The sequence below is a fragment of the Trichoderma gamsii genome (assembly GCF_001481775.2).
Source record: "Trichoderma gamsii strain T6085 chromosome Unknown Scaffold_20.2, whole genome shotgun sequence".
NCBI classification, from domain to species: domain Eukaryota; kingdom Fungi; phylum Ascomycota; class Sordariomycetes; order Hypocreales; family Hypocreaceae; genus Trichoderma; species Trichoderma gamsii.
The window spans coordinates 84,047-104,259 of record NW_020171357.1 but is presented as its reverse complement, the minus strand read 5'-3'; the positions used below and the strand labels follow the sequence as shown (position 1 = coordinate 104,259).

The 20,213-nt window shown below is 45.8% G+C and overlaps 9 protein-coding genes across 9 annotated transcripts; 4 read left to right on the top strand and 5 right to left on the bottom strand.

The window, feature by feature from the left end:
* Positions 1-223: 223 nt before the first annotated feature.
* Positions 224-1,152, top strand: TGAM01_v206027 (metalloprotease; the record flags this gene model as incomplete). The annotated part of the gene is made up of 2 exons (XM_018802720.1): positions 224-1,008; positions 1,071-1,152. The coding sequence occupies 2 exons, from the start codon at positions 224-226 to the stop codon at positions 1,150-1,152; spliced, it is 867 nt and encodes a 288-aa protein (XP_018664227.1).
* Positions 1,153-2,856: 1,704 nt separating this feature from the next.
* Positions 2,857-4,221, bottom strand: TGAM01_v206026 (hypothetical protein; the record flags this gene model as incomplete). Its single annotated transcript, XM_018802721.1, has 1 exon — positions 2,857-4,221. One exon carries the CDS (start codon positions 4,219-4,221, stop codon positions 2,857-2,859), a length of 1,365 nt encoding a protein of 454 aa, XP_018664228.1.
* A 1,797-nt stretch (positions 4,222-6,018) lies between these two features.
* TGAM01_v206025 (aflatoxin biosynthesis ketoreductase nor-1) lies at positions 6,019-6,980 on the bottom strand (the record flags this gene model as incomplete). The annotated part of the gene is made up of 4 exons (XM_018802722.1): positions 6,019-6,090; positions 6,158-6,272; positions 6,340-6,880; positions 6,938-6,980. The coding sequence occupies 4 exons, from the start codon at positions 6,978-6,980 to the stop codon at positions 6,019-6,021; spliced, it is 771 nt and encodes a 256-aa protein (XP_018664229.1).
* Positions 6,981-7,901: 921 nt separating this feature from the next.
* On the top strand, positions 7,902-9,124 carry TGAM01_v206024 (hypothetical protein; the record flags this gene model as incomplete). Its single annotated transcript, XM_018802723.1, has 3 exons — positions 7,902-7,975; positions 8,023-8,430; positions 8,479-9,124. The coding sequence occupies 3 exons, from the start codon at positions 7,902-7,904 to the stop codon at positions 9,122-9,124; spliced, it is 1,128 nt and encodes a 375-aa protein (XP_018664230.1).
* A 567-nt stretch (positions 9,125-9,691) lies between these two features.
* TGAM01_v206023 (amidohydrolase 2) lies at positions 9,692-10,663 on the top strand (the record flags this gene model as incomplete). Its single annotated transcript, XM_018802724.1, has 1 exon — positions 9,692-10,663. The coding sequence occupies one exon, from the start codon at positions 9,692-9,694 to the stop codon at positions 10,661-10,663; it is 972 nt and encodes a 323-aa protein (XP_018664231.1).
* Positions 10,664-10,901: 238 nt separating this feature from the next.
* Positions 10,902-12,895, bottom strand: TGAM01_v206022 (hypothetical protein; the record flags this gene model as incomplete). The annotated part of the gene is made up of 2 exons (XM_018802725.1): positions 10,902-11,698; positions 11,758-12,895. 2 exons carry the CDS (start codon positions 12,893-12,895, stop codon positions 10,902-10,904), a joined length of 1,935 nt encoding a protein of 644 aa, XP_018664232.1.
* Positions 12,896-14,566: 1,671 nt separating this feature from the next.
* TGAM01_v206021 (hypothetical protein) lies at positions 14,567-15,776 on the top strand (the record flags this gene model as incomplete). The annotated part of the gene is made up of 3 exons (XM_018802726.1): positions 14,567-15,076; positions 15,143-15,310; positions 15,372-15,776. The coding sequence occupies 3 exons, from the start codon at positions 14,567-14,569 to the stop codon at positions 15,774-15,776; spliced, it is 1,083 nt and encodes a 360-aa protein (XP_018664233.1).
* A 739-nt stretch (positions 15,777-16,515) lies between these two features.
* Positions 16,516-16,889, bottom strand: TGAM01_v206020 (hypothetical protein; the record flags this gene model as incomplete). The annotated part of the gene is made up of 2 exons (XM_018802727.1): positions 16,516-16,834; positions 16,885-16,889. The coding sequence occupies 2 exons, from the start codon at positions 16,887-16,889 to the stop codon at positions 16,516-16,518; spliced, it is 324 nt and encodes a 107-aa protein (XP_018664234.1).
* A 686-nt stretch (positions 16,890-17,575) lies between these two features.
* TGAM01_v206019 (hypothetical protein) lies at positions 17,576-20,034 on the bottom strand (the record flags this gene model as incomplete). The annotated part of the gene is made up of 5 exons (XM_024549777.1): positions 17,576-18,152; positions 18,219-18,831; positions 18,891-19,348; positions 19,405-19,911; positions 19,961-20,034. The coding sequence occupies 5 exons, from the start codon at positions 20,032-20,034 to the stop codon at positions 17,576-17,578; spliced, it is 2,229 nt and encodes a 742-aa protein (XP_024405439.1).
* Positions 20,035-20,213: the final 179 nt, after the last annotated feature.

Below are 20,213 nucleotides of genomic sequence, written 5' to 3'. Positions count from 1 at the left end.
CTAATGTGGTTCTTTAGTTATCACAATACAGACTCATCCCATTTGTTCATTACAACTATTCAAAAGCGATATGATGATCCCAAGCCGAAGCCTCGAGTAATTCTTTCTCATTTTAGAGGTACTATTGCTCGTTGATAAAGCTTTTAGTATCCCATATCCCAAGTTTTGGGCGTCGACTGAAACGACTGGTATATCTCGGTACATTTCATAACGACCTGTAGCCATGCTTGCTTCTAACCTTCTGCTCGGCGCATCGGCATACTTTGGTGGTCGAAATTGGTGTGGCACTCAAACCAACTCTCCAGAGTTCCTTTCTACAGTAGCTGCTTTGCAGGCCTCGGAACAGAGTTCCAGCGCTGTTCATGCTCGCCAACACGCCGCTGATGCTAACATAACTATACCGGTTTATATGACGGCATTTGTCAACACGACCAACTCCCAAGATATCTTGAGCGACGATGATTTGAAAGCTCAGTTCGATGTTCTTGTCGACAACTACGCGCCCCTCGGTATCACTTTTACACTAAAGAACACGACTCGAATTGTTAATGACGACTACGCGAGGGGATTCGATTACTACAACTTCAATGGTATCAAGGCTGAGACTAAACAAGGTGGCTATGATACGCTCAACTTGTATTTTGTTACCAATATGGATCCTACAGAATGGGGTTGGGGATCATGCACTCTGCCTACCAGTAACATAACTAGTGACTCGCTTTGGGCTCGTCTTGATGGATGCACGCTGGTGTCCTACACAGTTCCAGGAGGAACTAACGACGGGACAACCTACAAGGGACAGATCGCGGTCCATGAAGTCGGACATTGGCTTTCTCTTCTACACACCTTCGATGGGCTCAGCTGCGATGGACCCGGCGATTATATCGCAGATACTCCTCAAGAGTCTGCCAACACATTGAATGTCTGCCCTGTTGGACGTGATTCTTGCCCAGATGAGCCCGGCCTAGATCCGATTAATAACTTCATGGACTACTCGGGCGAGGGCTGGTGAGTGAACCTCTCATAGATCGTGATTTTTGAGAGTGGTCTTGCTTACACTGCTGACATAGCTGGTCTGAATTCACTCCCGGCCAGGCGGTTCGCATGGCTAACTGCTGGTGGACCATGCGATACCCGTTCTCATCTGTGTAGGGAAGCATGATAAGCAAGCATTGGAAAATGATAACTTGTGTGGATCTGCCACAGTGTTGCGAGAATCATCTCCCAATAGCTCTTGCAACATGTGTAGTTTGCATCAACAGCAAATGGCATTAATGGTAAATTAGCTAGTAGAAATAGAAAACGGTGTAGGCTCGGACGTTTAATATTCATAATTTGACATAGCCATTCTGCAGTTGTTAACGCAATTGAGATGTTGCTTTTCTCTCCTGTATACATGAATGTCAGTATATGTTGAATGGTTGGGATTACTTGTTACTTTACATACGTCGAACCGTATCATAACACGGTGAGCAGCACGTGTATACTTGGTTCTTAAGAGGTTTTAAAAGAGAACAATAAACCGAACAGCAGCTTGAAATGGCACATCATGAACCTATTGGACCATCCGTGGTGCCGTGACCCTCACCACCAGGTGTCATGAGGTGTCATGAGGTGTCATGAGGAGAACTCGGCCGCTGGCCTTCGCGGGGCACTCCTCTTTTCATCTACCTTTACTCTCTTTTCTAGACAATCAGTTGAGTCTGAAACATGTTGCATATTCAAGGCAGGGCGTTCCTACTTTGCCACTACATGCCATATTATTGATGCACAGAGAGGAAAAGGCACTTTACTAGAATCGGAACTCGAACACTCTCGCTGTGCTATCATCCCCACGATCGAGTCCTTCGCCATCTGTGTCCTCTCGTAGCTCAAACCAGCAGAGAGTACGTGGGTGTCTTATTCGAGGATCTCAAGATCAGTAATGCGCACAATTGCCTTGCGCACATATACGCCGCTTTCTCCAACCTAATACGCACTTGCACTTGCACCTATGCCGTCTATCACCGCTATAAGAGACTACGACATTAGTCTATCAAAAAGCCGAAGCCTAGCACTTGCTCGGCGTTAACTCTATAACCCGTAAACAGCGATGCTGCAACCGGGTTTCGAGTCCTAGGATAACTCCTCCTGTAAAAGGCCCATTTTTTAGGTGCAGCTTATTAACAAGAACATGTAGTTATGAAACAGTACTTATCTCTGTGACATTGTTTGTACATTCTTTCGCAGGTTATTTGACAACAAAGTCAATCCAGTTATAGCCTCTCTTAAATTAAAGCATCGCAGCGATAGAAACTAGGCCATCAATTTTTACTGTTGGCGCGTTGCGCGGGTTGCGTCGTGCAATGGCGTTCGAGTTTGTCAAGAAGGGCTGGAGCATGATTGGCATCGTATAAGTTGTCGCCCTCATCCTGGTACAGTCTAGCCGGTGAATACAACACGAAAGTCGATGTCCGGGTGCTCGATATTTACGACACGCATCAGTTGTCGGAGTTAGTGAACCAGATTCCGGCCAAAAATTTGATATGGAGCTGTACCTCCTGTAGCAGCAGGTGGTCTGAGCGCTCTGATGAAGCTCTTGTACAGCTCGCTCCCGGGGGAATAAGTAATAAGTAACTATAATATTAGTTATCTCTAATTATTTTGCCTTTCGCTATAGCTACCTAGATTTAATTTGAATACAATTCACTAGTTATACGGATAGCTGTTTACTTATTAGCAGTGACTAACTAAATACAACTTATTTTACTATTAACTAGCCCCAAATTGTAAGTATCCAACGATAAAAGAAGACTATGATATTAAAACACACCAAGACTTTACACAAACCCTTGTATACCTTACTTACTTGCGGCCCTAATACATTGTCGATACTGCATCTCCGCTTCGCACAATCCAGTCTTCAACCTTGTCAATGCCCCACATGATTGTATAAAGATGTCTCATAAACTCATCCACTTCCTCTGCAGCAACACTGTCTTTGAGTAAAGACTGACCGTGTAGACTGTAGATAAACAAAGGGTCTTTGGATTGTGCAATAGCAGCCCAGCGCGCTGGCGAAGACGCATCCCACAATTCGGCTCGTGCAGTTATACATATATCTCCAGTGCAGGTGGTCCCCCAATCACCCCTGAGACTTTGGTAAACGCCAGTGGCAAAGTTACTTAGTATCCAGGTGCGACGGGCAGACTCGTATAGCACAAAACTTTGGTACAAGCCGGGCACTGGATCCTCTATTGAACCAGATCCGACATCATCTACTGAGGGTATGGATTGAACGACAGTATGGAAATTTGCATCCTGGCTTGCTGATTGCCACAATTGATTCGTCCAATGATGCAACGTTGCAATTAAGCACTCAGCTTTAGCTCGGCGAGGGATTGAAGATGAGAAGAGAGCTAATAGAAGCTGAATTAGCAAAGCTTGTGTGCGTGCTATATGATCCCTCGTTGATAGTAGTGTAAACGCCTCTGAACCTTCAATTGGCTGTTTCGTGACGAGGTCACCAACCTGAGAGGCAAAAATGTCGTCAATGATGTGCTCGTTGCTTGCAATCGCATTCTGATGAATTGAGATGGAAGCAAATGCATCTTGCATACACAGTGGCATGGTTGTATTAGAATAGAGGTGGCGATGAATAAAAGGGTTATGACCTTGGCGAAGGAAACGTTTAAGCCATGACTGTATACCCCGAGTGAAATTCAACAGCACCTCGCCAGGAGGATAGGCAGCTGGCGGTTCATAATGATAGGCGATTGTCCAAGCCGAAGGAAGTAGGAAAAACTTCAGCCCGTCATATGGAGGTAAAAGCCGGTTGGCAGAAGACGGATCGGTATCCAAGCCATTTTGTGAAGGAAAGACGGGCAAGAATGAAGCATGAGACGGTAGATTTGTGCCCGTAAACGTTGAACAGCTTTGTGGATTGTGGAGTTGCGTAGTCGAGTTATTACCATCCATACCAAGAAAATGAATGTCCCCACGCTCGTCAGTTGTTGCAAGTTGATTCGCAGTAATGCTATGTTCATCAGCCCGAGGGCCATCGTTGGCAACGCTAGCTTGGCTCGATTTCGGTAGCTGCTTCCCCCGCCGATGGCGTACAGCAGGATACTCGCAGGCGATTTCCTTCTCCTCACAGCGCGAGCATATAGGCAGCTCTTTGTCACAGCCTCGCTTAGATGCAACGCATGCAAAGCAAGACTTTTGCTTAGACCGTCGATGCATGGCGAGGATGTTTGGCTGACAGCGGAGGGCAGTGATCCGAAAGGAAAGAGAGAAACCTTCGATTGGAGCGCCGAAATGGCTTGGCCTAGGGGCGGAGTTCGACTCTACGGAGACTCCATCCAGCCCACAACCAACCCCTTCGGTCTTTGCCCCACCTTCATTCGAGTTCAATGGCGGTTACCCTGTTGAGTGCTTGCCAGGAATTCCAGCCTCCATCCACTAATATTTGCTTCAACAATCTCGACCTGCAGGCAGCCGGGCACGACCATAAGCCACGCAGGCGACAAATCAACCAATTCAATGGTTAGAGTGACCAGTACGGCCCTGGCAATGGTTGAGAAGCTGACAACCATGATCCAAGTCTATTCTCAGGCCATTCAAGACTTTGATGCCCTCGCTCAGTCTGAACTATTTGACCTTTATTTAGTTGTCGTCCTACCAGCCTCATATTTTATTATAATCATGAGCTAACTGCTAGCTTGGAGCTGTATTTTAAAGTGTTCAGAGCTTCCATGCACATTATCTACAGCGGTGCTAGCAATTGTCCACGTAAGTGATGTAATCGGTTATCAGACCCGGACTCTTAGTCGAATGGTTGAGCCAACCCGTGACGAGCACAAAGCGAACTGTTGCTTGCATTGCCTAACCTGACTTGTCTGTTGGCGATCTTCTTCGGAGAGGGAATGATTTGCTGCACCACTGATATTCCATACAACCAGGCGTTGCAACCCGACATTGTGTCCATTGATTGCAACGAAACATAAAGCGTCTTCCAGTCTCTTTCTCTAGTTCACAAACACATACTTCTGACGTCACTCTTTTTACAGTATAGAGACTTATTCAATTTTGAAATATCCATCCTAGGTTAAGCCAGTGCGCTCCGTTCTTCCTAAAACCGAGCTGCGTAAGGTTGCCGAGTACCCTGGCAGGACTTCATCCAGTCTTTTGGAGTATCCCCCTACCTTATCCGCTATGCTTCTTTCGTAGTGTACTTGTTGCTGTTGGACATTCCTTGGTGTGGAAAACATTATGGGGAACCGTCTATGAGGAGCAGCACTTTGTCGAGTTGGCTCTCGTGCTTCGTGCTTGGCCGTGTTCATCAGTGCGTTCTCGTTGCATGCAGGCGACTGCACGACCGACAGCCACTTACTTCAAAGATTTCCATCAAATGCAGTGCCAATAGTTCCTGATACCTTCAGAGCCAGTAATTTAAAGTTTCCCCCAATTCTCGCTGTAGGTTAGTCCAAGACAAAGGGGGCAATGGCTATGTGCTCTCTCACGCGTCCGTTAACGCGCCTGCTGCGTCGTTCACAGTCGTTTGTCGTTCTGAATAGACCAAAGAGTTATAGTATTTGCTTTAAAAACCTGCGGTTTATCTGGAGCAAATCTACATATGTGCATTCTGTGATGGGAAATCCCAATTTCTTCCTGTTTGTGATGGCCCGAGGCCGGGATAAATATGGTCAACCGTCGTGGGTGGATTCTACTTGTTGTTTGACGCACTTTGCGGCTAATCGCATCTACCATGACACTTCATGTTCAGCCCAACTTCACCCAGAACCTAATGTAACACATCTGCTGTCTCGGACGACACCCTTTCCACTATTGGCATACGCATTTGCCAACGATGTTCCTCACTTAGAGGCCTAAAAAACCCTTGAGCCAAATCAGAAAATAACAGCGGGCTCGGTTTCATACTGGCCCCCCTGCCACTTATATGGCTCAATCGCTAATATGTAAAATAAACCTGGAGGGTTGGATAGAGCCATAAGAAGATCAGAGTGGCATACATTCCATCTACCAAGGGAGTTCTGAGCCGTCTGGCCCGAAGAGCTTTCCGCGTGTATTCTCAAAGGTGGAGCGGTCGACCTGTTGGAAACTACGTTAGTTCTAATGCACATATTGTCTTTCTAGCTCGCAAAATAAACTCAATCACCATTTGTTTTATTGCCCGCGCACTCTCCTCGACCGAAATCGCATGCGCTGAGAGGTCAATTCCAATCTCTTTGGCAGCATCGAATCCCGCTTGCCCCATTTCTGATGCAACCATGCTAGCCAACAAATAGATTAGTACGACTTCAGAGCAGATATAAATATAGATGAATAGGATACACCTACCCAGGATGCTGTGCCCAAATCAACACGTCGTCGTTCTCGAGCGCTAACCACTTGAACAAAAAGTTTGCTAGAGCTTTGCTCGCCCCGTAGCCAGCTAGGGGAAGGATGGTATTCATTGTAGTAAGGCTACCGCCCGCACTTGAAATGAGCACAAATTTTCCCTTGTTATTCGCTTTGGAGGAGCGCAGGAGAGAAACCACGGCTTGGAAAAGCTCAAGCTGTCCGTACGCATTGACATTGATAAATTTCTGGAGTTCTGAGACAGGGGTCAAGGCTAGGGGGTCCGACATTCCAGCAATTCCGGCGTTTGCGATAACAATGTCAAGACCGTGGACGTCATGAGTCAATTCCAACGACTTAATGCCACTGCTTATAGATTCGGTGGATAAGACATCAAGTTTGATGACAATAAGACTGGACCCGGCCGCTTTCGAAAGCGACCTAAGGGACTCTGCTGTGGGGTGTGACGGGTCGCGTACGGTGGCTACCACAGTAGTATTGGGCACCGTAAGGTATGCAGCAACAAGTCCTTTGCCAATACCTGGGGGAGTTAGAATCAATTGTATGAAAGTGGTGTATTAAACAGCCTTTTCCTTACCACGATTAGCACCAGTGATAAGGATGGTGGTATTGGAAGACATAGTCAGTTACGTTTTTGGTATATTGAAAGGCTAAAGAGTTTGAGGATGCTTCAAAAAGCTCGGTGAATGCTTCGAGTCTGATGGGCAACGAAGGATTGTCAAGAACATCACAACTATATATATATGCGTGTGCGTGTGCGTATGGTGCTATATGATCTCTGCTCAAAGATAGTAGCTTGCAGTAGTCCTTCGGCGGATCAAATTTGTCAGCGATTTGGGGAACTTGGTGACGTTTAATCTGGCTGCTACTCGGAAGGTAGATATCGTGCTCGCATTGCGGGCCTTGTATATTGCAAGTTGGGACCGATGTGCTAAGCCACTATCTTCTCCGCTGTAGTTCCGCAACTCCTCCGCTAGTACACTTACATTAGGCATTTGATTGGGAAATATAGTTAACACTAGCTGGAATTGATATTATGGGATAATACACTCAAGTACTTATAACTTTTCATATAATAACAAGCTAGTTTAAATAATAGTCACAGTATTATATAATTATCCTCTCTCTCTCTCTCTATATATATATATACTTATAGCCCAGCTTTAATTAAACTCAAGTTTTCAAGTTACTTTAAGATAATTATTAGATATAGCACACTATAACTGTAACTTTATAATTCTATCTTAGTTTCTCGGCCCTGGAGCTAACAGGCACTGTTTCTCGCAATGCCTGCATACACAGCTAGCAAAACTAGCTTTGAAGGTACGCTTTCAATCTCCGCCATCTCCACGAACTCTCCGATGGCAGGCTTAGCTGGCCCACGCCAGTTTATCAATGGAGTGGTAGCTGGCGGCAGTTGTCTGCTGAATTTATAAGTCAATTCCTCCACTTTTGAATCGAGGGATAATACGCTTACTACCTAACTTCAAGCTAACTATCAAATCGCCTAGATCAAAGCAGGGATCCTGGTATTTCTCGTCATGACAACATTATGGGATCCTCTTCGGGAGATGGCCAAACTTCAAGGCAAGATTGCCGTCGTAACTGGAGGAAGGTAGGTCCAAATGGTTGACTTGCCCCCTAACACACCAGCAAACATAGAAAGGATCTATCGGAAGCTAACAGTCAATTGGCTCGTAGCAGTGGGATAGGTCTCGAAATAGTCGGGTTTCTCGCCCGCAAAGGAGCGAAAGTGTATTGTACAACACGATCTGAGAACAAGGCAAAAAGGGCACGGGATGTGCTACGAGCCAAGTACCCTGAGATTGACCAAGAAAAGATCAAATGGGTGCTGTTAGATTTATCAGATTTACGATCTATCACAGACGCTGCCGATGAACTGAAGAGCAATGAAACAAAGCTTGACATATTGAGTATACTCCAAGGTGCCACACCTCTCATACTTCAATATGCTCCTAACACCATTGATTCTCTAGTCAATAACGCTGCGGCTGCAACAATGTCCCATAGTCTTGTGGCTGGTAGGTGGGAGTGGCATATGGCAGTTAAGTATGTTCTCCTCCCAAAGCAGACTCACCGGCCTGCTGACATTTTTAGCTTCATTGGGCCGTTTCTTTTTGTTAATCGTGTTTTGCCTCTGCTAAAAAACGCGACGAATGACTCAAACTCAAACCCCGATGTCAGAATTGTAACTCTCAGTTCTATTGCCCACGCCAACATGCTGCCCCATAACTTCGAGTTCCATTTTGACTCGCCTTCGTGTCTTGCAAATCCCGTAGTCTCATACCCTTGGCAATGGCGTTACATTGGAAGGTTCATTTTCGGCTTTGATATGATCCGCTATGCGGCTTCCAAGGCCGCAGTTGTTATGTTCGCCAAGGGTTTGCAGAGCCGGCTAGATGCAGGGGGACTGCCGATTCTGTCTCTTTCAGTGCATCCCGGTGAGGTTGCCACGGAAGGTGTTATGGCAATTAATAACGTATTCATCAAAACAATCGCCCGTCTTACCTTTCTCACCTCACAACAAGGTGCCGCAACACCACTATTTGCAGCAACTGCGAGTAAAATCAAACAGAACCAGAACATCTACGGAGGAAAGTTCCTTACGCCGTACGGTAAAATTCAGGCGCCGCATCCAGTTGTGGAGGATGCACAACAGCTGCAAGGACTGTGGGAGCACACGACCAAGGAGGTGAATGAACAGCTTATGGCCCTTGGGATCCCTCCTTTGGATAGGTGGTAATTCGCGACAGAAGTTCTTGGACAATGCTCATCATCGGAATGCCTCTTAATGTGGCGGGAATCTGGGGTGCGGACGACGGCGTTAAATGTCCTATTCACTTAATAGCTATATCTATCTATAAAAACAGAGACATTGTTCTTGCTTTGTTTTCCCAATCCTGCTTTGTCCTTCACTCTCATTACCGTCAATACCAAAGGGCCTAATCCAAGGACCTCATCCACTGTCAATTGTAGCCCCTGTCGCCCGTTCCACTTAAGTACCTTACTAGAGACCAATCCCACGCTAGTAAACGTGCGTATTGCGAAGCATGAACGACCAGGTCTGGGTTATCTCGACACACAAACTGCTCGGTCTATTTCGGAGACCGAACAGTAATTCCTCCTAGTCTTCATCGGTGTAAACACGTAGCTTCTGCTTTTGGTTTCTATAAATTGTATCGAGCCTGCCTGTTGTGCTAAGTAGACGTAGCACATCGCCAGTCGCTCTTACTGTATGACCTGGTTTCCACTACGATTTGCCTCCATACGGTTTGCTGCTAGCCGGGCCTTCAAACAGCGATCAAGAAGCATGCTTGATATTCCAATAATCGCTCTCGAGGAGCACTTTTTCTCGTCCACAATTGTCAAAGCCAACAAAGAAGCAAGCGAGCTGTATTCCAACTTTCCGAGCCACATGAACGATAAACTCGCAAATTTAGGTGAAGGACGCATACAAGATCTAGACAAAGGCAAAGTTTCTCTACAAATTCTTTCCCATGCTCCTGGAGACTTTGCAAGAGACGAATGTGCGTTGGGCAACGATGAGCTCGCAGCAGCCGTTCGGAAAAATGCTGGTCGGCTGGCAGGCTTTGCTATGCTTCCGATGAGCGACCCAGTTGCAGCTAGTCAAGAGTTGGAGCGCTGTGTGAGAGATTTGGGCTTTGTGGGTGCTTTGGTCGAAAACCATGTAAATGGCGTGTTTTTCGATGATGAGCGATTCTGGTGCGTCTTCGAAAAAGCAGAGCAGCTAGACGTTCCGATATACATCCATCCGACATTTGCCAGCGACTCCATGTTGGAGCGCTACAGAGGCAACTACAGCGACTCCGTAGCTCTGGCGATGAGTGCCTTTGGTTGGGGTTGGCACACCGAGACGGGCCATCATATTCTTCGGCTTTTCGCTAGCGGAATGTTTGATCGATTCCCCAAGGTCAAGATCGTAATTGGTCACATGGGAGAGATGTTGCCTTATCAGCTAAGTCGAGTTTTTATCGCGACTACTAGATGGGAGGGGAGACAGCGGAGTTTCAAGGAGGTTTGGGATAACAACATCTGGATCACGACGAGCGGTATGTTTTCGCTGCCCTCACTCGGTTGCCTGCTTCAGGTGACCTCAAGTGACCGGGTGCTATATAGCGTAGACTACCCATTCTCAATGAATGAGACTGGTTTACAGTTCCTGGAGGATGTTCAAAGGAGTGGTCTGCTCACTGGAGTAAACTTGGAAAAGTTTGCATACAAGAACGCAGAGACTCTGCTAAAAGTTAGAGCAGTCACATAGAGAGATGGTAGAAGACTATATCAATTGAATTCATTTAATTTTTTGCAGCGCATCAGGTTCAAATGTCTAAGCGGTCGACCGCAGGAGGGCAAGAAGACTAATTGCATCCGAAAAACTGTATTAGACTATGCCTGGTTAAAGACCTGGCGGTTTTGTGATCGAACGCTATTCGTATTTTCCGCCAACTTTGCAGCGTCTTATAGCGCCCGGGCAATAATAAGGCGTCTGGTCAGCAAAATCAAGCGCTACCAGACCAAAAACGGAGGAACGCTTCCTTCTTGTTCCTAGGCGGCGGTAAGGGGTCTGGATTACGACTTCTCTCGTCTAAGGGCAGACCATCATTTCCCACGTCCGTAACGGCATTTTGTTGCTTGCCCAGAAAGTAATTGGTCTGAAAGAAAGCCGCTACAAGAGGGATAAAAGCCAAGGCTAGGGCCACTGTAATGCAGTAATACAGGGCATGGCGATAAGCTGTAATGGCGCCTTGTCGGATGGGGTCGTCAAAGTCATAAGCAGTGCGCAGAGAACGCATATCGCCAAAGAGCTTCTTCACAGTTGCTTCCGAGGTACCGGCAGGCAAATATTCTCGGAGCTGCTTGGGCATTTGATTGGACCAAATGACGGCGACAATAGCAGAGCCAATAGCACTGCCAATCTTTGACCACAGTGAAAGTAAAGATACGGCGAGAGCGACATCTTGGTGAGGGACGGAAGCTTGAGAGGCCACTCGAGATCCTACAACAGACATCGAGCCACCAACGCCAACAAGAATGCTCGACATGACAAGCGCGCCAGTACTGATGGCTGCAACACGCCCATCCAACATGATGCCGATTCCGATAATCTTGATGCCAAGACCCACAATCTGAATCAGTTTATAGCGATGAGTCCAGCGCTGGGCGAGGCCAACAAACGGGCCAGTAATGCACAACGCCAATGTCAAAGTGTTGCCGTAATACACCCAATCTTGGTAGCTCCATGGCTTTGCGACATAGACGTATGAACTCCAGTAGAGACTGCGAATATTTCCGGCCACTAGGGATAGATAGTCAGTAGGATTATCCAGTAGGTATCAGCCTAATAGACCTACTTACGCATATAAAAGGAATCGATGATAATTGCCATGATGAATGTTTTGTTGAAAACGAGTCGACGCGGCGCACTAGGAACACGAGCAAACTTCATCTCGAAGACAACATATGCAATCAGAAAAAGGCCACCCAGAATCATCATGGCGATGAGCGATTGGTTGCGCCACCCGTGATCAGCATAAGTCTTGAGCGAAAATGGCAGTAGAAGTAGTGACCACCCAAAGCCAAGGAGAATCAGACCAAATGCATCAATTTCTTCGAGATTTGTCTTCAGTGAATGAGTCCATTGTTGCTTAGTATTGCCGGCCACTGGGGTGGTAATGGTATTCACAGTCTTCTCCTGATTCTCTTGGTCTGCGCTGCTATTGGTTGTGCGGCGTGCGGCGCTACTGGACGCGATATTTGCAATTCCCTTCTTCTTAGCCATTCGATCAAGCCAAATCAGTGCTGCAACGGCAGGGCCCAGGGCAACCGGCATGATTATAGCGAACATGCCATATCCCCAACGCCACTGATTGCGCTTCTCCAACGCATTGACAATCTTGCCTGAAAACCAAGTGTTGATGATAAACGGGGTAGAGAGCATAGAGCTGGCAAAGCCGCGCCACTCCAGGGGCGTTAAATCAGCAACAATAATATCATTGGTGAGATCAATGCCGGAACCACCAATTGCAACGAAAACCTCTCCAACAACATAAGCGGAGACTGTCTTGGATGTGGCGGCGATTATATAGCCAATGATATAAAATCCGAGTATTAGAAGATATGTATACGGACGGGACGTAATGTCAGAGATTTTTGCGATAAAAGGCTTAGAAACGGCGCTTATGATGCTGGTGGCAATGGACAGAGTTGCCAAGACAGAGCTGTGCTGTTTGAAGTAAGAGGAGGCATCCACACTATAGTAAGATGTCGTAGATGAATCGAGCGAGTAAGCCCAGGCACAGACAAGAACTGAACCCCCCACAAGCCAGAATAGTTTGCGATTTGCCTTTGTCTCTCGATATACAGCTTCCATGCGGGTGACGCCCTTGGACTGGATGATGTCGCCAACATTGCCTCCAAGCTTGAGGACATCACTTGCACTGTCCGCTTCTGGGACACGAGCGCTAATCGGTGAGATCTTATCCTCTGTAGACATGATACTGATACCGAGACCTGACGCATCAATGGAGTATGTGAAATCAATTAAAAATAATGGGAGATGACTGCCTTTTAGTACCACCTTACCCTACTATAGACCTACGGACTTTTGGCATTACGGACTTTCACCTTTGGTTAAAGTGGAACAAGCAGGGGTTACTATAGTTTATTCTGAGTAGCGTCCGACAACAGCCCCAGTATTTTTATCTGATTAGATTGATATACATGTTATCATTTGCTTGGCTTTGAGCCAGTCGCATGATCTTATATGGAGCATAGAGTAGTAGTAGTGTTACTAGCAAGAAAAATTTTCTTCGGGCTGGATCCAGAGCGCATGTTTAGCCTATCCGGGCTTGAAAACATGGAATTTATATGCCAAGTTAGGAATAATTTGAAGCATGTGGCAAGGGGTTATCTGGGAATTGGCTCGGAACTACAGGGACAATTTGGTGAATACGAGCCCTCACAGATTCTTGTGGTTTGCTTATATTTGGTCGTGTCGGATCCAGCTTTGTCAATTCTACACGTCGCTAATCCCAATACCGGTATGTCAACCTTTCTCGGGTCCACAGCTGGTACATTCCTGCAAGCTCGGGACTAATCCCATTCTTATTTAATAAGCTTATTACTATAATGACCCATTTCTTCTTGGTGGTACAGCCTCTATCCCTACGATTGCATTGTTCAGATCTATATGAAGACCTTCGGAAAGTACATGGTTTTTATATTTCAAGTATTCCGCGCATTTCACGTAAAGGAGGCTTCATATGCAAGGTCAAAAATTCATTAATATCTATGACATTGCCGCATCACATCATTGTCGTTTGCTTTCCAAACCATGATTATGTATCACAGCTCTTAGAGCGACAGAGCGACGGAGCAGAACACGCTGGAGCCTGATTATTAACCGACGAGGAAAAGATAACAATATTGTGTTAGAACACACCACTGTGTGGTCAGAAATTACAAAGAGTAATCTTGATAAAGAGCAATTGACTTTGTAGGAGCGCAGTATTATAGAGAGGAGAGTATTGATAAAGTGAAAGGGGGCTATGTATATTACGATTTGTCAAGAGGTATTAGTGTTATGAAGCATATAGGTTTGATGTTAGTGGCCCTCTAGCGCATATATTTCTGAGATGTCCAACAGTATCTACCTATAGAGAATAGACTTGAGCATGGTTACAATTCTATACTTCTAGCTTGCTACATCATCGTCTTGGGATCGCTTTGCGACAATATATTAAATTCTTATTACCACTGCCATATATAATTAATTTGCGGAGTTGGTAATTGCCGCGCGGCTCGCATTTGTCCCTTCTTTGGACTTAGCGTCGCTTTGCTTGACACTACCACTTCAGCATCTAACTTCCGCCATGGATTGTCTGTAATTGGTTAAAAAAAAGAAAAACAAGGAGCAAAGACTATCAACTCCGCTGCTTGTATTCAGGAGGTCGGAGTTCATCTGTGAAGTTTTTCCTATGGTTGCGGATTAAAATGGCGTCAGGAGAAGAGATATATACTAATCAGTCTTAAAAGCCTTAGTATATAAACAGAGCTTTTCGACGACTGAGCAACTCTGAATCACTCAGACAACTTCGATTATTACATCTCAATTATTATACTACAGCCTTATCACTTTTACACGTTCGATTCCTATTGCCAAGAGATGTGGCCAAAAATCTTGCTCTATGCCTGCTTGCAGTTTGCGGCTGTTGTCCTGGGTCATGGCGTGAAGCCGAATCTAAGCACAACAGTCACCAATGTGCCCCTGCCAGCCAAAGACGTACAAAGTACTGTTGAATTTCGAAATGGAGAGATGGCCCTGGATGGAATGAGGGTGTTTCCATCTAATGAGACGACTGTTGATTGGTGGTATTTTGATGTTGTTTCCTGGGACCATAAGAGCGAAATCGTTGTGACTTTCTACACCGCCGGCGCCTCCTTCAATGGAGGCGCGACACCTAATAAGGTTCTTATTACATACACTTTTGAGAACGGTACAGACTTGAACATCCAGCTCCAAGCAGAGGACGTCAGGATCGGAACCATCGGTGACGGAAGTTCTGGGGAATACCAGGGCATAGGTGATTGGGTTGGATCCCCAGACATGTCCCAGTATGTGATTCGATTGGATTCACCAAGTAACGGTATCTTTGGAGAAATTCTTCTAAACGGGGTAAGCCAAAACAACCAGAGATAGCAATACTTCTTTCCTTAGTTTCCTAATTTGAATACCCATTAGGTTGCCCCACCGCATCTGCCTTGCACTGATGATCTAAGCCCTGGCGGTGATTTGCTGTTGGCACCAGGGGTAGGCTGGGTAAACGTTATGCCTGATGCAGATGCAACCGTCTACTTCAATTGGTCTGGAACCGTCGTTGAATTCTCCGGCACTGGATACCATGATAAGGTCAGTTCACTATTACTATCAGGCGGATAGTTCTCTGGCTTACGTATTGCCCCTTATCTAGAACTGGGGAAACGTGCCTCTGGGTTCCACTTTCCGCAGCTGGTACTGGGGCCATGGCCGAGCAGGACCCTACTCTGTTGTCTGGTTTGACTTTCTTGCTCTCGACGGCACTGAATACACAAGTAGCTACGTCGCCCGTGACGGCAAAATCTTGAACGCGGCTTGCGAGGGTATAAAGGTTCGTCCGTTTGGAGCCAACTCGACTTATCCACCGACACCCGCCACTGGATCGCCTAGCGGCTACAATATTGAGCTATTGGTCGGCCATGAGATTACCCATGCCAAGGCTACTGTTACACATGAATTCTTGAATGACCCGAACCTGATTCAGCGATGGATAGGGAGCTTTGAACTCCTAGGATACAAAGGAACTGCATTGTTTGAACAATTTGCCATTGCTCATTAGTAGTCGACTTACAGGAACATTTGATTCACATCTTAAGTTGAGTGAGTCGATTGTTGCTGCTGAGGGGACTAGACGTGGAGGCTTAACTTTCTAAACATTAATATGGTTTGATAACAATTGTTGTTGCTTTAAATAGATAATCTAATACTTGGAACTTTACACGGCTCGTCGCAGATGTTAAAACTTGATGTATGTACGAAACTATTTACTTTTGGCTTACGCTGCCAAGAGTCCTCGACTGGGGAGAGTGTGTCCGGCTTAAAACAAATCATGTACATCGCAGTCACTCTATGGCCGATTACTCTAATTACTAAATTATATCGTCAGCCACGCAGTAAAGATCAAAACACTCCAGGGCTTATCAATGCTAAGCGATCCACAGAAGGAAAGATGCTGCATTTCAAGTTTCACACACATCTTCTTTGGCTAGAATTTGCGAAAGAGCTATATATGAGACTTGTAGTATCAAATCCAATTCAATATAAAAGTCTAAGCTAGTAGGTATAACACTGCCTAGTGACGTGTACAGCCGCCAAAAATCTAATTAGGGGCTGGGAGATTGCCCTCGCATTGGAAGTCAACATTGCAGTACGAGCAGGAATAACCAAGACTACTGCTGCCGCAAGGGCTAAATGGCCCGTGAAGATATCCATCGTAGTCTCTTCCTTCATAAGAAAGATGGCATCCTACCATAGCAATGCCGTTCATTGAAGGTGTCCACTATATCTTTGTGAGCATTTTACATTCTGTGGTCAAAGTCCCACGATCGAGGGACGAATTGAATCAAGCTCACAATAATAGACTCGGCAGTATGAAGATAATGTTGGTCGATTGTATGTTTCGCTACTGAGTTGAAGGCACCGCCATCTCTGCTGAAGACTCCACCGGAAATATGAACGCCTCCTTGGTAGTAGAGCTCGAAGCCTTCATCGCCATAGGCTTCGCCGGAGACACCGCCGAAGACGTCCTGGTCTTCCCAAGTATAGCCAACAAGAGTGCATACATTAGCCGTGCTAAAGCCAGCATAGGCAAGTAAAGCGGCAGTGGATATAATCAAGCTGTTGTGTATATTAGCTTGGAATATCTTCTATTAAGTGACCAAACTTACCGCATCTTGATACTAATTTTCTTGGTATCCTTACACAGATGTCAAGGCAAGTATGCGAAATGGAGTAGACGAAAACAAGTAGGTGTATTTGTGTGGAGATGTGAAGCAACAATGAAGTAAGGTGCTTCTCTCTAGCCTCTTTATACTTTTCAGGAGAGTAGCAGACCTTGCTCGCAACAGAGCAATTATGCTGAATATCCTAATTTCATATCACACTAGTTGTAGGTCTATCGAAACTTGAGATTCGCTTATAGTCTGTGCGAATACGCCCGGAGTGTACGTGAATACGCTTTGCATCGAAGGAATAAGGAATACGCTTCTTGCTCAAGCGCGCTGACATCTTGCACTAGGTCACGGCCCCAATGCCAGATATGGCGTTAGAAAAAGAAAGGAATTGGATTATCCCATGATGGTAAGCTGATTCTACACTTGATATCATCTGCTTGGAGCGGATGTAAGGTTACATCAAGCTGTTGATGTAATATAATTGCTACACATTGGGATAGCACGTAGCATTATTTATGCTTTGTCTAATTAGCTCTAATATTTATTTTGGTTCATCTAAATCGACATTTGTTTTTACGTAAATTACCATTTAATTATTAATTCAGTTATATTTTAATTAAATTTTAGCACAAGAATTCGTATTATATCATTTAAAACTTAATAATTATTATAGACTTTTGCCATGTTAGGCAAGGTAAGCATTGATGCTCCAAGGCATCTCCTGGTATCCTGCTAATCCTATGTCTACTAGGGGCAAGTCTGCCAGGTGTTGCTCTCCAGTATCCTCGTATAATATACCATTATCAATGCTCCCTACATCAGGTATAAATGGGCCAAATAGTCGGTCATCCCATAAGATCGAGGAAATATCCTCGGTTGCTGTAGTAAATAAAGAACTGAGATCCGGATTTGTGAAACTCGCAAGATAGTCGGCTTCATTGAACTGGGTATCCGAAGGCTGCTGTTTCTTTGAGCTTGATGGTTCTTCAGATCTGCTCTGTGTTGGTTCTGTGTGATTTGTCACACTTCGGCTTGGAGAATCCGGTACCTCCTCCGCGGCCATCTTAGGTCCACGTCGTGCCCACAGTTTTCTCAGCATTTCGCTATATCTACAACAGACGTGGAAGTTGATGGATGCAACCGAATCCAGAGCAGTGGCGAATCCTTTTACTAAAGTAGCAACTTCTTTCCTCTGCTCCTCTCCGGAATATGCACCAGAAAATACCGCCTTATAAAGGAAGACGGCCGCATAGATTCCATAGCTTGATGAGTATTAGGGCAAGATTACAGAACAAACATAGAGTTGTATCAGGTTTGACATTACTTACAGATAGTAGCGAGACGGCAAGAAACGCATCTCATCGTTAGGGTTGAGTTCATTCATAATCTTCAAGATCTTAATAGCAGCAAAGATCGCATCGTAGATCCATCGACAGTCGGGCGAAGCCATGAGGCCCTTTGGGAATGGCTGGTTTTGTGCCTCATGGCGAAGCTCCTTTTTATCTGTAGCAGCTCTTCGTGTCCGTGACAACCTTGTGAGAACAGCCTGGAAGGAAAATGCGTTGATGTAAAGACATAGGTATTCATACATCAACATTACACAATTGTTTGCGCGCCGTTTTACTAACAAGGGGTTCCAAGTATCATACCACACTGTTGCCGCCTTTTGAAAGTCCTCCAAATAGCGACTGTAGTCTCCGGCAAAAACTAATGTTAGAGTTCGTTCACGGGAAGAATAAAGAAGATCTTGGACATTGTGAAGAATTTGGGTTAGTTCAAGTGTAGATTGCAATACGTTTGCGTAATCAACTCCTTCGCTGTTTGGTAAATGTTGAAGGCTTGGGAAGTCCTTGGCGGTGAAATTGGATGAAAGGGAGGGCCCACGAGACCAAAAGGACTGGCCGAGGCGGACGGATATCTGCCGATCTGCAATGTAAATATCTATAGAAGGCATTTTTAGTAAGTATCGCCAACGGAGTTTTATGTATATGTAGCCTTACGAGTCCAAATTAGCCTTTCTTGGTCAGTGCTGTGCTTCTTTTCGCGTAGATTATCCTTCCGAAAGGCTGCGAGGTCTAGACGAAGGAGGTAGGCATGTCTTATCGCCATGCCAATCATTGTCCATGCAGTCCTGCCTTCGGCAAAAAGGCTGTCTGGTTGACCGGTACTAGCATGGTTTAATTGAACATGAGGGAGCCATTCGGCCAGCAAGAGAAGACCACGGACGGTCTGTGGACTTTGCGTCCAAGGCTGTGCTAACAACACGTCTAACAAAAGCCGCTGTGTATGCTCCCAGCAGTGGCGATGAGTTATTGTATGCTCTGGCTCATCTCTTGATGCTATAGTTAGAATGATGGTTAGAAGGAGGTAATCAGCGCTGTGGAAACATTCGGTGCCAGAAATTAACAATAGCGAGCTTGGAACAATTGGGCAATATGGGTGGTATCTTCGAGAGAATCTAAAGAATCATTAGCAATTACAATGGTTCTACAACAAATCGAGTGGAATGCAAACATTTCGAGGAGATCTGCTACGAGATCCAGCCCTAACAGTCCCCGCTGAACTAGTTCATAATGTTCAAGTTTCTTGTTCGGAGCAGGCTGGTTTGACTGTGCTTGAGGGTTTCGTCCAAAAGGGTGGGTATCCACTGGGTCATGGACCGGTGATATGCCTGCAGAAGGAGGAGATAATGGCTTATCCTGGCGCGTCTCCCCGGACCGGGCGAGAATTTGTAAAGCGTCAGCCGGATTTCTGAGCTCGGCACATAATTCTTCATCTGAGTCGTCGATGGGTGCATCAGAAGAGTCGCAGTCCGATCCTACAGATGGCTGTTGTGGAAGTAAGATGGGCTGAGCCTGAAACTCAACGTTGTGGTAATGACCTTGATGCGTCTTGGATCCGACTTTGGGTCCGCGGTATTGGCGGAAGGCTCTGCCTCGAAGGGAGGAGGCTAGGACACATTTGCTTCCAGAACGATAACAAGAAAAGCAGGGGGGTGCCTTTGGTTCTCCAATGCTGTCCCTGGTTTATATCAGCTCATGTCCAGCTTGAACAAGGCAAGACGACTCACAAATCACATCTTGTCTTACGGCTCCGGCATCTCTGGCACGCTCGGTATGACCGTTTACCAGTACTGGAAGTCATCTCGTACGATTTGTAAGGCCAACAATTCCTGAGACGTTTCTAATAAGAGGTTGTGGGAACAGCAAGATTGGACCAGGCCTAGGAAAGTTACAGAATGAAAAGAGCAGAAGACCCCCGAGTGTATCCGTAAAAGCTCCACGAACGTTGCAGGAACCACTTTCGGTTGTAGACGGCTGCGC